The sequence below is a fragment of the Dermochelys coriacea genome, chromosome 2 (genome assembly GCF_009764565.3).
Source record: "Dermochelys coriacea isolate rDerCor1 chromosome 2, rDerCor1.pri.v4, whole genome shotgun sequence".
In the NCBI taxonomy this organism is placed as follows: Eukaryota; Metazoa; Chordata; order Testudines; family Dermochelyidae; genus Dermochelys; species Dermochelys coriacea.
Genome location: NC_050069.1, coordinates 18945359 through 18961418, shown reverse-complemented (window position 1 = coordinate 18961418; position 16060 = coordinate 18945359). Strand labels below are relative to the sequence as shown.

The window sequence follows — 16060 nt, the reverse complement described above, 5'->3', positions numbered from 1 at the left end:
CACTATTTTAATTGATGGCTTCCAAAAATAATGTTCTTAACTTACTCAATATTGTTTATCTGGTAAGCTTACCTGTCCAGGCTCTAACAGTGGCTCCATTAGCTCTACCCCCTCTGCGTAGACTTGAATTAGTGCAAGTAGATCCCTGGATTTGACAGCCTCAAGTAGTTCATTCAGTTTAGCTGCTGCAGATACACAAGTCTTTCTAGAAAACTTATGATCTACATACTTAGCAGTGATATATTCTTTACGTGCAGTCCTGGGAGGAAAAAAAAACAGAACTTGGTTTAGAATTCTGAGCAAAAGGGATCTCAAATGGACTGATAATTTAGTCTTAAAATCAGAACTCAGCTTGCTTAAACTGAAAAGTGAGGACTGATTGTATAGAAAAAGATCTGATAACCCCATTTAATACATAATAATTTAATCACTATGCATGTGGCACACTATTTGCAAAAAAGAGGTCCAAAATGAAATAAACAAGCATCTTACAGTATCCTGCCTTTTCAATAATACATGAGGTACAGCCTTTGATTTTGAGAAATCAGTTTAATTCAAAACTGAAGATGCAGAAGACAATTTTCATAATAGGAAAATACATGTAAAATACATCAACTTGTTCAATTGTGTCAATTTCAAGAAAAATTATGAAGAACAATTGAACAAATTGGTGCATCTTACATGTATTTTCATATTATGAAAATTCCCTTCTGCATCTTCAGTTCTGAATTGAACTGAGTTCCCAAAATCAAAGTGTGTAACTCATGTGTCTGTGTGTGTGTGTATATATATATAGGCCAGGAAATAGAACGATTGTCTAACAGATTTTTGCCATTACTATTTCTGTGATTCTGTTTGTTTAAAACAAGGGTTTTCTCCTTTCTGACGATCAGCTACTTGCCTTATAGTAACTGAACTGATTATATAAAACTGAGTTTACAACAATTATTTCCAAGGCAATTGACATGTATTATAAACAGAAGATTATAACTTTGCTGCATAATCAAGGAGAAGAAGGGTTGAGAAGAAAGCTCTTTTTCAAGCTAAACATCTTCCGTAATAGTAAAGTGAAAAATAAAATTACTGTCCAATTACTGCTGTTTGTAGAGATGCCCTTTTTTTCCAAGACTTCTCTGGTATGACATTCCCACTTTAAGGTTAAAATCCAGTTCCCAGCAGGGCTCTTGGTGGAGTGGAAAGGAATTCCCTCCTTAGGCCACAAGAGTGGGCTGTGCTCTATGAAGACCACTTTAGTTTAGTGGCTGAGATAGGTTCTATGGGACCTTACTTCCCCTGACTGCAATGATCCTCTGGTCTTGCCCACTTACAGAATAACTAAGCCACCACTCTCATACTCCTCAGGAGCTGAACTTCTCTGCATGACCTCCAGAGGAAAATGGGGCTGGATTTATCCATAAATTAATATGAAAAGATTCATTGTTAGTGACTCCATAAGAGTTTATCACATGATCATGAATTACAAAATCAAACAAATACAGTAGTATATTCTAAGGAGACACAACCCATCACGTATGAACACTGTAACTGCCTGTGAAGTAAATTCAAGAGCAAATTTAAAGAGAAATAATGACCAGAGAAGGGATTTGGAATTCTGTAATGAGAAATTTAGCAGTCAAGCTTGGCAGGTGGAATGAAACAAAATTTTTTGCCATCCTCAGACAGCTTTTTCTTTTTTAACTTCTCCCTTGACTTGATTATACTTAATATACCTCATTATGGAAAACATATCTACACATATATACTCCATTCCAACTGTACACTGGGGAAGTGTTCATGTACTTACATATCACTTGATGGAGTGGGTTTGGGTGAAGGACTAGGTAAACTCCCTTCCATTATATCATTAAAACTATTATTTCCTACATTCTTGGCCAGCTGTAGAAAAAACAAAAGCACATGTTTTCATAATTTGCTATTGATCTCAAATTTTCAAATAAGACTTTTTTTAAAAAAAAATACAGCACCTTTTTCTTATTAGCAACAGAGGACAGTATAAATAAAAAAATGAATGCATAGCATTAAAGTTCAACGTAGGCTATGTCTACATTTGGAACTGGGTGTGCAATTCCCATCTCAAGCAGATGTACTTGTGTTTGCTCTGATCGAGCTAGCACGATAAAAATAGTTTAATTGTGGTAGCAGTTGCACAGGATAGCCATGCCGAGTACAAACCTGCCTGGACCCTGTGGGTACTTGGGCTAGCCCATTCTGCCACTTGCCATGCTACTATGGTTACACTCCTATTTTTAGCACACTAGTTCAATCAGAGCTAGTGCGATTATGTCTACTCAAGATGGGAATTGCACCCCCAGATCCAAGCACAGACATAGCCTTAATGGTTTGAAAAATATTCTTGTTATTCACCTTCTAGTAAACGGAGTTCTTCAAGTGGGGACCCAATATGTATTCCATGCTAGATGCACATGTGTTGCATGTGCCTGAAACAAGAAGATTTTGCATTAGCAATGTTCGTTGGTCCACCTCTGCACCCTCTGCCTCCTCATGCTCTGAAACAAGAGCATATGTGGTGGCGTGGACTGAACATCTCTTCAATTCCTTTTGTACTGTGAATCACCTTAGGAAAGAATCCAAAGGAGAGGCAGGGTAGTCGAATACGTATAGGGCCCACACATCTTGAAGAACTCCAGTCACTAGAAGGCAAGTAACCAGAATTTCTTCTTCAAGTGATAGTCACTATGTGTATTCCACTTTACATGGCTCATAAGCAGTTCTTACTGAGGAGGAGGAGGAACTCTGCTGTATCATAGATTTCAGGATCGCTGTGCTGAAGGATGCATCTGCTGAAGACGCTTGTGCCAGGATGTAATGCCTAGTAAATATATGCAAAGAGTCTCATGTTGCTGCTCTACCGATTTCCAGGAGGAGATCCTGAAGAGATGTCACTGAGGATACCTGGGCTCTGGATGATTGGACTCTGACACCCTGTGGAGGAGCTATTGCAGCCAACTCATAGTATAGCTGGATGCAACCTGAAGCCATTTAGGAAGTCTCAGTGAGGAGGTAGCTCCCCCTTTCATATGGTCAGCAAAGGAGATGAATAGTCTAGGAGATTTCCTGAAGTGTTTTGTCCTCTGCAGGTAAAACACTAAGGCTCGACAAACATCCAGAGACTGGAACTTCCTATCTTCTCTGGAAGGTGTATGACCTGATTTAAGTGGAATTTGGAGGGAATCTTTGGAATGAATGTAGCGTATTACCTTAAAGAGACTTATCCTTATGGAATGCCCCGTAGGGAAGGTACACCCCCATAAGGGCCCCAACCTCACCAAACACTTCTGGCAGACATAACTGAAGTCAGAAAGGCCACCTTTATAGACAGATGAAGAAAGAAGCAGGAGGCTAAAGGTTCAAATGGAGGATTCATGAATGTTGCAAATATGAACAGGACTGAGGTCCCAAGCTGAAGTAGGTTTTAGCACCAGAGGAAAGGTTAAGGTCTTTTGAAAAAGCTCACTGTCATAGGGTGGGTGAAGACCAAAAAGTTCTCTACCAGAGGAAAGGAGTTAATTGTCACTAAATGCATTTGCAGCAAGCGGAGGGACAGATCTGATGTTTTTAAGAAAGAAGGTAGTTCAGAACGGGTAGTATCCCTGAGCCCTGTGGAGGTACAGTAACGCCTCACTTAAAGTCAGCCTGATTAACGTTGTTTTGTTGTTACATTGATGATCTATTAGAGAACATGCTTGTTTAAAGTTGCACAATGCTCCCTTATAAAGTTGTTTGGCAGCCACCCGCTTTGTCCACTGCTTGCAGAAAGAGCAGTCCGTTGGAGCTAGATGGTGGGGGCTTGGAACCAGGGTAGACCAGCAGCCCCCCATCAGCTCCCTGCTCCCCTAAGTTCCCTGTGTAGCAGCTGCCCACCATTGATGCCCACTATTAATTCACGGGCATTTCAGCTGTCTCTCCCCGCACTGCCATGTGCTGCTCCTGCCCTCTGCCTTGGAGCTGCTCCCAAGAGCCTCCTGCTTGCTGTGCAAGGTGGGGTGGGGGTGGAGAAAAGGAGTGTTAATGTCAGGGTGTTCCCCCCCCAACTCCTGTACCCCCAGCTCCACAGAGCCGGGGGGAGGGATGGGGACATGACAGGGCTCGGGACAGAGGGAACTTGCTGAAGCAGCTGCTGTATCAACTTGCTGATCTACTTGATTTAGTTGGGGATTGGTCCTGCTTTGAGCAGGAGGTTGGACTAGATGACCTCCTGAGGTCCCTTCCAACCCTGATATTCTTTGATTCTATGAAAAAGGTAATGTACTTAGAGTGGGGCCAGCGTACTTCTCTCTCTTACACAGGGTGTGTGTCTCTGTCTCTCTCTGCCATGCTGTCTCCTCTCCCTCCATTCATGCTGCCTTGTGTAATGTAAGGCTACATTAACACCATGTTAAGCCTCAAGAGCTCAGCCAAGTGCTAGTTCATCATTTGTAGCAAGGCATTCCCTGGGAAATATCCTACCCTCTTCCATCGTCTGACTTCACCACCTCAATCAAACTTCACAATCGTCATTGCTGTATACAGTATTAAACTGTTTATTTAAAACTTATACTATGTATATATGTGTGTGTGTGTATACACACACACACACACACACACACACACACACACTATAAAATATAGACTTTTGTCTGGCAAAAAAAATTTCCCTGGAACCTAACCCCCCCATGTACATTAATTCTTATGGGGAAATTAGATTCGCTTAACTTCATTTCACTTAAAGTAGCATTTTTCAGGAACATAACTACAACATGAAGCAAGGAATTACTGTATCTGATGGTGCTGGATGGAAAATCTCTTTTATTTTGCAGTATAACATTTTCTTATAGAGACTTTCCTGCTATTATTAAGGATGGATTTTACTGCTTTAGAACATGCTCTCTCTAAATTCATCATCCATCCAAAATACCAAGATATCAAATAGAGGGATGCTGGATTAGGTCTTCCCTTTGTCTTCAGTCAGCAGATTAGGAAACAGCTGGTTTTGTATGCATTGACTTGAAGCTTAAAGGATGATAGCAAATCAAAGCTACCTCAGCCACCAGGATACTATTAGGATTATTGACGCTTGTCTTGCTTGATTTTCCTCAGGATCTGAGATAAGAGGGGAATGAGTGGGAGAGCTCTGATCAGTGTACTAGGAATGCAAGTCCTCCGGAATTGTGTCCCTGTGCTGCTTCAGAAAAGTAGTCCAGGCATTTCTTGTTTTCTTCGGACACAAAGGCATCCACAAAGGGAATTCCCACTGTCTGATGTGCTGTACCGCTTAGTTGTGAAGCATTTAGTCGTGGTCTCTGTGGTTGTTCCTGCTGAGGCTGTTCCCTAGGATGTTCAGTACTCCCAATAGGTGCACTGCTGAGAGACAGATTTGGTGCCAGATGCACCAATTTCACGGCTTGATCACCTCTGAGGCATACACTTCACTCCTCTCTATATATACTATATATATACTATATATATACTATAGTATAGTATACTATAATCATATTGTCTCACATGACCTGAACATACAGGGCATGGATGAATGGCAGGAATCTTTTGCAGGCTTTGTGTACTGCTGGCAGTTTTTTGTGAATCTTGGATTCTTACTGGGTCCAAGAGCATTGAGCCAGTTTTGCCCAGATGCACATCCAAACTCCATAGGGAGGCATCGATAATTAGCTTCTTTGTGGCTAGATGGGAAACAAAGGAAACCCCTACACACAGCTTCTCTGTCTTCCTATCTGATGACTGATGTCAGAATACGGTGGGGAAGTGAGACTTGCTTGATCAGGCTATCCCTGTTCAGAGCATAACCACACCTGAAAACACTGGAGATGGAGCCTTGCAAAGGGAGTCACATAGATACAGGGCCATCTGGCCTTGGAGGATCAGGCAGGATTGCACCGTCATCTGAGGGCTCAGTCGAAGATAGATGATGAAGTCCCTCTGAGCTTGGAATCTGTCCTGGGGTAGGTATGTTTTGGCTGTAATTGAATGCTCCAATAAAGTCTATAATTTGCATGGGAACTAACATGATCTTTTCTAGGCTCCCTAAGGTTTCTGGGCTCCCTGAAGGGCACTGACAAGGGATAGGACATTGACTGCACTTCTCTGTATGACCAATCCCTGAGCAGCCAGTTGTTGAGATAGGGAAATACTGGAGTGACCTGGTTATGTAGGTATGCTGCCACAATAGATAGTACCTTTGTGAAAACTCTCAGGATGGTTGAGAGACACAAGGAAGTACTCCGTATGGATAAAGGTTTAGGCCCACCATAAAGTGCAGGAACCTCCTGTGTGCTGGACAAATGTATATGTGGAAATAGGTGTCCTTTAAATTGAGAACTGCAAACCAGTCATCTTTCTTCAAAGAGGAGATTAGAGAGGCAAGATGACCATTCTGAATCCTTAACAGTGGATGAAGACATTCAGTTGTCTGAGATCCAGAAAGGGTATTTCTGGGAATGAGGAAACTTCGTGAACAAAATCACCTTACCCTGTACTGAGGAGAGACAAGCTATATAGCTCCAGCTGGAGCAGGGATCTACCTCCTGTCTGAATATCCTCCCATGAGAGGGGGTCCCTGAAAAGAGACAGGGAGGGATGTTTTCTGGTAAGGATGAACAGAAGTTTTATAAGATATCCGGTGGTGACAATTTCTGGGACCTATTAATGCAACATGATATGATGCCATGCTGGGGAGAAATGGGCCAGGTGGCTACTAAATGAAGTGTGGATGCAGGAGGGCTGGTTTGTGACTCTCAAGGGTCCCGTCAAAAAGATTTCTTGGCAGGAGCCTGGGGCTGGTGAGAGAATGACAGAGACGTTCTATCTGCTGCACTGCACTCTGGTGCTTCCTCGAAGGCTTGTCAGCTCTTTTGCAGTAGAAGAGCTGAGAAGTGGGACACTGCTTATACAGTGGTGATGTGGAGTATTTTCTCCAAGGTGCTGGGATGTATATACTCAGGGAGCAGAGGGTTGCAAGACGATCCTCACAAATATACAATGACTCATCCAGTTCGTCACTGAACAGGTGGTTGCCCTCAAAGGGAAAGTCTTCCAAAGTGGCTTGAACTTCCTTTGGAAACCCAGAGGACTGGAGCCATGAAGCTTGTCTCGTGACTGCAGAAGTATCCATGAAGTGAGAAGTGATGTCTACTGCATCTAGCGAAGCTTGAAGGAACGATCTAGCTATCACCTGACCCTCATCGATCATGGCTTCTCCATTCTTTTCAGAGTGGGGGGCACAAGTGACTGGGTTGTGCTAGACCTTTTCTGGCCAGCTCTAATATGGCCCTGTTGATTGTAAGTGCAATCTTGCTAGGGCTGCACTCTGGAGGATATCTAACAACTTACAAGTAGTATCCTGAACTTTTTCCAGGGGAATCTATAGTGCATCTGCAATTCTCCTCAGATCTTGGAACTGCTTATAGTCACCGCATGGTGATGGCGAGGGAGGTGCAATCGCCTTATCAGGAGATGAAAACAAAAATGCTGCTGGGGAGAGTAGATCTTTGGTTCAAGTTGCTCCTCCTCCACATAGTGTTCCTCAGTGGGCTGGGGTTCTTCCTTATGAGGTGACTTCTGTCTGATTCTCCGTACCCAGGAGGTCTTAGATATGGATCTCAATGTAAAGGACCATATGGGTAAGCAGGTGGTGTTATGGGGAAGGATACCACTGGTCCTGAGCTGGGCAGCGTCCTGTGGGATTGGGTGGGTGCTCAAGAGCCTCTGGAACCTCTGTTGGGGTTAATCTTGTCTCTTGTTACTGTCAGTGGACCTACTGTCTCAGTCTCAAACTTTCCGGAAGAATATAAGTCCTCAGATTGCACTAACGGACCACAGGTACTAGCAAATGTTCAGCGGTGTGAGCAATTCTCTGGTGATTATCGGCTCTGAGGGATTAGTGACCCCAGATCAGAATATTAAGCCAGGTCATTGAGCACAGTACATCCAGTCCTTGAGGACGGGGAACAGGAAGGGCTTCTACCTCTTGGCAGAGCCAATGATGCTAATTTAGATCAGGCAGTGAGAGCTGGTACTGCTGAATCCTTCTTCTTGCTGTGGGATGATACCAGCCTTGTGAGTGGCTGCCTTCTTTCCCTCACCCGTGCTGGAGTTGGTCCAGGCCCCTTCAGCAGTTGATAGTTTCAGGGCACTCTTGGTTCTCAGCACTGACAAGACAGGCCTATGCTTTCTGTGAGCTCCTGACACACCTATAGCAGGGTGCAGAGTCTCACCAGACTTGGAGGCAGCAGGGAAAGAAGCCCACTTCTTGGATCATGACTTGGGAGGGGATTTCTCTAGGTTTTTGAGAGAGTGCTCCCACCTGCTCTGCCTCTTACAGTCTGTAGCACTTCCCTCTGATGATCTGGAGTCTGGGAGCACTGTGGCTGGATGGGCACGATACAGTGACTCTGGCCAATGCACAGAGGGATCTGATGACCCAAGGTTGAACTGGGTCATCAGGGGGAGTTCCACCAGGAATCTTCTGAATTGCAATGTTCGATATTGCTGGGTTCAGAGAGGAAATGAATGACAGATGATGCACTTGGAGAGGATAAGGAAATAAAAACAAGCGTGGAAGTCACTAACCAGGAAGACCCAGGAGCAGGCTACACAGGACTTGAAACTGGGGATCTCGGGCATACTAAGTACCCCAAATGAGGGGTAAAACTCCTACTAACAATATATAGCTAAATACTAAAAACTAAATAACTAGAGAATGGTAAACTATTTAGAAAAACCTGAAATTTGAAGCAGGAACGTTAGCAAAGTTTTAGACACTTGGAGAGGTTCCATCTCAGACAAGGGGTGGTAAAAAGGAACTGGAGAGACGGTCAGTCAGCACCACCATTTATGCACTCAGTTCAGAGCACAAGGAGGCAGAGGGTGCAGGTATGGACCAATGAACACTGCTAATGAAAAATCTTCTGGTCTCAGGCACATGGTGTGCATGCACACCTCGAGTTGAATACACATAGGGACCATCATTCAGAGAACTTCAGAATTACCTGCTCCTTAAATCCTAATAATTTTTACATGTTCTCCCCACCCCCCACAAAGTTTTCACGATTTCCTATGCAAAACAAATCTTTTTCTAGGTCAAACATATTTTGTTTGAAACATGTCAAACTTCACTTTTGTCTTCTCCCACATCCAGTTCACAGTATCTCTTAACATCAGTGCAGGATCTTTCCCTTCAAATTACAGTTTCATCCAATGCAATTTAATGGCAACATTCTGAACTCTCTTGTTGATTGCAATTAGCTTCCTTTCTCTTATCGTGCAAGGATTTTGCCAGTGGCTTTTGATTCAGGATCAAAAGGTAATATTCGAAGTATACTTGTACTGACAGCAGCAGTTAATAATACATCATTAGGGAAAAACTTGATTCACTAAGAAAATAAAATTGGTAAATGGACAAAAGTATAAGTAGTACAAGATAAATCCTTCTCCACAGTACTAGCAAAATGTGAATATACTTTTTTCTATAAAATATGTCCTTTAAAAAATAAGTAACAGTACATTATTCTATACCTGGAAGTATCCTTTATATGCAGAGTATCTGACTGAAGATATACAAACTACAGAGACTCACCAAGAGTTCAGACGTTCCTAATTTGTCTAGTTCCAAAGACTGGATTCGAGAAATATGAACACCCATTTCCCTATGTATTCCAGAACACTCTATACAGGTTAAAATGCCCAGGTTTGTTGACAGCCAAGTTGGATCTGTAGAAGAGTTTGAGAAACAAAATACTTAGCAAATATTAGAAAGAGTGAAAGTTATTTTCTGTAAAAAACAATATTCCTCAATGAAAATGATGTTCCTCTTAGGGGGTTAACAAAAGCAACTTAATTATGAATATCTGATGCTTTTTTCAAACTTCATCACCAAACTGAACCAAAAAGTTAATAAAATGCATTTTTCCATTAATAGAATTAAGTTTGTATATTCCTAAAAATCCACCTATCTAGAAACATCTAGGGCAAAATTTTCAAACCCAGGTGCCTAAACACATATTTAGACACCTAAATGTAATGCCGGCCCACCAAATTTATTCATTTTGGCCTTCATTTTTAATGCTCTAAGTGCATTTTTTCATAAAGATTCAATTAAGAAACATTTCACTATAGATGGAATGGACATCCACAGAGGTAAACTTTAAACCCTAGGGTTGGCCCAGTAATAGTGCTCTGCACTGCCATGTTAGCATCCCTACGTTAAATACCCAAATAGTTCTCACATCATGTATGTTGCAAAATGATCATGTTCAGTCCGTGAGAGGTTTTTTATTTCTTGGAAAACTTAACAGCAATAACATGGGCAGATTAGACAAGAAAGACAAGTGGTTCAAAATGAGCCTCATTCAGTCTTCCTTGACCAGAGGGATAATTAAGTGCCCACTACCTGAAGTCTTGAGTCAATAGTTTAAAGCAAGAAAAAAGAGGACAGATGCTTGGGACTTCATTATAATCAAGGTGGCAAAGGTTAATAAAAAATGTTTCCCCAGATTTCAAGAGATTTAAATTATAAACTACAAACTATTTATCGTCTTTCAGTATTTGAAAAGCTGTATTTTTCTATGGTTGCAATATTCTACTTACATATCTATCAACTAAGCATTTCTAATGTACCCATCATTGTAGAATGTAGCTACTAGTATTTCAGTATAATATTGGTATCAGCTACCTGCCAGAGACATTATTCTTCTGTCTTCCCCAGTCCTCCATTCTACCTCCCTTCTGATACAAAAGCAGCAGCTATCAAGCACTATAAACTGAGTAGCTCAACGATGATTTATAACTCTTAATTGTCCTCAAGCTCAGACCAGGGAAAATGACTGACCTGTAATTCTGCTGCTCTGAAGAGATCATTCCAAAAGGATTCTTACACTGAGTCTTTGCTTCCTGGCACAAATCTGGTTTGTGCATCGCCCTATTACCATTGTCCTTAGGGTCAGAAATTTTAAGATCTTTGGCAATTCCAGGAGTCTCATGCTATGAAGCTGAGATCCAAGAGTAAGACTGCTGGAGGATTACATCTTCCTTAATCACTGCCTAATCACCACTCACTTCCAAGTAAGTAGCTTACAAAAACAGTGATGCTAAGCAATTTCCATTCCATTGAAATAAGGATCTGGAGAGAATGCAACAACATCAGCAGTTCAAATCCCACAATGGGGCTTGAACTGCTGAAACTGAGTGCAGACAACACAACAGTGATGAGACTCAGAACACTTGCTCTTTTAAACTAGGGTTGAAGGCTGATCTACATATCGCTTAGAAAGTTAATCTGCACTCTAAAAACTTTTTAAAAATGTTATTTTGCTTGAAATAAGACATTTGGTGACATTCATGTAAATTAAGATACCTGGTGATCCACAATCACAACAGACTTCATTTCCGGGTAATCTCTGTATATCATCAATAATGGCTTTTGTTAGATCCTCTAAACTGTTTTCCCCTGTGCTCTGCTCTCCACGGAATGCCATGTTTAATGCTTCTTCTTTACTGTTAGTCAATACTGATATCCATCTAGTATAAAATGAAGGGTTTTTATGAAGATTGTTTTGCAAATACAACTTTACCTATAAACTATAGCAAGTTTGCAGGTGAAAGAAGAGGGTATATGTGGAGGGGAGGGAGCATACTGAGAGAGAGACTGAAAAGTTGAAAGAAAAAAAAAAAGCAGAAGTAAAACAAAAATGAGAGAAGGAACAAAGTAAAACAAGGGGAAACGATTATTAAATTGCTCATCAAAAAGGGCTTGAATTAATGTACTGCAACAATGTGTGCCATCATATGTAATTCCTGGTTTCTGAAGTGGGTTAAAGCCTGGGAGTGGAAAGAGACTAAGGGCCAGATTTGGAATTTAGGTTCCTAGGCACTTTTGAAAATATCACTAGACACTTATCTGCATCTTTAGATACCTAAATTCTTTAAAAAAAATCTGGCCCTGAGTCTTTTGCTATAATAGCCCATATACAAGGACTATGAAGGCCAAATAGATGGGACAGGTCAGGAGTAAAAATGGGACAGGATTTTAGAAAGGAGGATAAAGATGAGAATAGAGAGTAATGGAGTAACAGTAGTGGCCAACATTAAGATTGTAACTGGTAACGTGATCTTACAGATATCAACCTGCAACGCAGTCAAGTTAAAACAAATCAATAAAGAGTTAAAAGTTGTTTCAGGTACTATACCTGTGCTGAGTCTACCCACTGATTTTTAAGGTTTATATAACAACATTTCCCTATTTTTAAAAGTGTATTTCTCTCACTTCCTGTTGTGTGAAAGACCCAGACTAAGAGGGGCCATTGACTGACAGATTTTACAAGGGATTTAGAAAAAATGGCTACATACTAAGTGCTATCTAATATATCTAATGAGCAAGCTGAAAAAAACAAATCAAAATAAGAACAAAAAACAGGCTTTTTTTCCTCCAATCCCTTTCAGCTACAGTAATTGTTTGTTACTTGGAGCTAAAGCAGATAAAATAGCACACTTCTGTCTAAAAATGCTCTAGCTCCTCTTAACCAATTTCCTGCTTAGATTTTCAACTTTCTATACTCAATGTGTGATTTTTGTTTTTTTGTTTTTTTGCAGTGTGCTGTAATGTCTAGTTTCAACTGAATGGATTGATGATGAAACTTTAGACTTAATTTCATAGTCTCTAGCGTGCAAATACTAACATATGTGAGTAACTTTAGAGACATATGTAGTTTAATGGGGAACTCATGCAAATAAAGTTACATCATAAATGTTTGCAGAATCAGGGCCTGAATTTGTATTTGCACTCACATATGCACTTTTTTCTTTTGTGATTAATGCGCAAAAGATGAATCTGGGAACAAATGTTTTTTTCCAAAGAATTTGCCAGCTTAACATGCCCCCTTCCCCTCCCACCCCTGAAAAATGTAAGCATTTCCAATATTTTCCCTCTATAGTTCTGTGTACAGAAAACAGTACATGTGCTACACATTCTCTAAATTTGTAAAGTAAAATATATACACACACTCTAGGTGGCAGTCATTTGCAATTTTGATAATGAAGACCAGTGGGGGGGGGAGGAGAAGGAAGTACTCTTGACTTCTGATATTAGCATAATCCAGATAAATGTAGGTAATGTACAAGCTGAAATATCTGTTCATTTAGAAATTGGCAACTGGCTTAAAGAACTTGTCAGCATCTACAGTTATTATGGTTCCAATTTAATTGCAATTAGGATAAATAGAAATTAACATCGAATGTCAGATATACAACAGTAATTTAAAAAGCAACTTTCAATCACTATTAGAAGGAATGAAAATTAGATGAAAAATTGGATGTGTGAGCTGGCCAGAGGTTTGATTAGTGTTGCAAACATTCTTTTATTTACTACAGTTAAAAACAGCAATAACAATTCTCTTTTTATTCCTTTTAGCCATTAACACTCCAAAATGGCAGAAATATATTATATACATTATTCACTGAAGAACAACCCCTTCCCCCAAATCCTCAAAACAGTAAAATGGCATTTTAACGCAATATGACATTACCAGGTGTCCTATGGTTCTCTCTCTATTTTAATTATAGCTTTGTTGTTTTGTACAGTTTCTGTTTGAAGTACACAGAATGCTTCTGCTTCACTGTATGAAGCCACTGGACTCAATGTAATATGCAAAGATGATCAGATATAAATTTGTAGTGTTAATGAGAACCGGTTGCACAGTTGTCCAATCGTATTACAGACCAGGGTTCTGCAATCTCCACCTCAATTAAGTAGTTTTCCAGGTTTCCATGGTGTTCTCTTCCTCAGATGTCTAGATATTAGACAGCTTTCTGTTTTCTCCCAGGACTCCCTTATTGCCCACAGGTTTCTGTCATTGTTCTGTTTTGGGGGCTGTGTGCTGAGCCAAGTAGCCTGTTAGGCTAGGCTGAGAACTTGCTAATGAGGTTCTAGTTTGCTATCTGTGATTCCTAATCCCTTTAGAATCCCTTGACAAGATGGCAGGGCTAACTGAGGGAGAACAAAAAGAAAAGGAGTACTTGGAGCACCTTAGAGACTAACAAATTTATTTGAGTATAAGCTTTCGTGAGCTACAGCTCACTTCATCGGATGCAGGAGTTTAAAAAACCAGCTTCTAAGCAACTAGAGGAGCTAGCGAACAGGGAAGTTTTACAAGGGAGTTGCAAGAGGAACTGTTGGACCCAGATACACCTAATAAAAATACTCTAAACTTAGTACAATAACCCCCCCACACAATAAAATAAAATAAAATAAACAAATCCTGCGAGACTAAAAATAATAAAGACAGGAGTCTAGCAGTATAGTGAGGGGCTATCCATTCTTTGGAACTGAATGCAGCAGATAGGACTGCATACCTGTACATTCAGTGCAGGCCTTCAGAGACAGACTACTGGCTCTTTAGACCAGAGTAGCTGAACTAGAGATGCTAAAGGAGACAGAGAGGTACCTAGAGAAGATTTTCCGGGACACAGTAGCATGGTCCTACCCCCAAGCTGATAGCCTTTCTGCTGTTAAGGAAGATGAAAGTCTCAAGGAAGTAAAACGTCAATCTAGAGCAGAGGAAAACAATCCCATAATTAGGACCCTCCTTCCAGATAATGTCCTGGTATCCTCTTGCACTGAGGATACCTCTCCGGGTGAGGGGACCCCAGTGATTACAAAGAGACGAGTAATACTAATGGAGGTTTTAATTATTAGAAATATAAACAGTTGGGCTTGTGATGATTGGGAGACTGGCTCAGTGAATTGTCTGCAAAATGCGAAGGTTGTGGACATCTCGAGACATCTAGATAGACTTATGTGCAGTCCTGGGGAGAAGTTGGTGCTCATAGAACATGCAGGTAGAAATGACATAGGGAAAGGTAGGAGAGAGGTCCTGGAGGCCAAATTAAGATTAAAATCCAGGATCTCTATGGTAGCATTATCAGAAATGCTTCCAGTTCCATACGCAGAAAGACAGGCAGAACTACAGAGTCTCAATGCATGGGTGAGATGATGGTATTGGGAGGAGGGATTTAGGTTTATTACGAACTAGGGAACCTTTTGGGAAAGGAGGATCCTAATATAGGAAGGATGGGCTCCGCTTAAACCAAAATGGAACCAGATTGCTGGCATGAAAAATTAAAAAGGTATTAGAGGAGTTTTTAAACTAAGGGTTGGGGGAAAGCAGACAGGTGCAGAGAAGCACATGGTTTGGACAGAGAAGCACATGGCTTCTTAGGGGAAAATTTATTCAAGGGGATACTCTATATCCTAATAAAGATGAGAGAATATAAGTTGAGAAAGTACAGATAAGAACTGAAGAGAAACTCTGAAATGAAGAAGAGTCCCACTCAATTACATCATATGAAGCCAGACAACTAAATATTGACAAATTTTATAAGTGCCTGTGTACCAATGCAAGAAGTCTAAATACTAAGATGGGTGAACTTGATTGCCTGTGTCAAGGTTCCTTCCCCACTCTGAAATCTAGGGTACAGATGTGGGGACCTGCATGAAAACCTCCTAAGATTACTTTTACCAGCTTAGATTAAAACTTCCCCAAGGTACAAACTATTTTACCTTTTGCCCTTGGACTTTATTGCTGCCACCACCAAACGTCTAACAGGAATATAACTGGGAAAGAGCCCTTTTGGAAATGTCTCCCCTCTCCAAAATCCTCCCAAACCTTACACCCCCCTTCCTAGGGAAGGTTCGATAAAAATCCTCACCAATTTGCATAGGTGAACACAGACCCAAACCCTTGGATCTTAAGAACAATGAAAAAGTATTCAGATTCTTAAAAGAAGAATTTTAATAGAAGTAAAAAGAATCACCTCTGTAAAATCAGGATGGTAAATACCTTACAGGGTAATTAGATTCAAAACACAGAGAATCCTTCTAGGCAAAACCTTAAGTTACAAAAAGACACAAAAACAGGAATCTACATTCCACTCTGCACAGCTTATTTTCTCAGCCATTTAAAAAAATCAGAATCTAATGCATATCTAGCTAAATTACTTACTAAGTTCTAAGACTCCATTCCTGTTCTGTTCC

The 16060-nt window shown here is 40.7% G+C and overlaps 1 protein-coding gene across 9 annotated transcripts in view; it reads right to left on the bottom strand.

Moving 5' to 3' along the window:
• The window catches only part of ASAP1 (ArfGAP with SH3 domain, ankyrin repeat and PH domain 1), a 398854-nt gene that overhangs the window by 69253 nt on the left and 313541 nt on the right, over window positions 1–16060 (bottom strand). For all 9 annotated transcript variants that reach the window (XM_043507341.1, XM_043507340.1, XM_043507342.1 and 6 more), the window contains 4 exons: window positions 11387–11550; window positions 9611–9744; window positions 1805–1896; window positions 73–259 (listed from right to left, as the gene is read on the bottom strand). In XM_043507341.1, the coding sequence (XP_043363276.1) occupies window positions 73–259; window positions 1805–1896; window positions 9611–9744; window positions 11387–11550 (577 nt within the window). The remainder of the gene's footprint in view (window positions 1–72; window positions 260–1804; window positions 1897–9610; window positions 9745–11386; window positions 11551–16060) is intronic.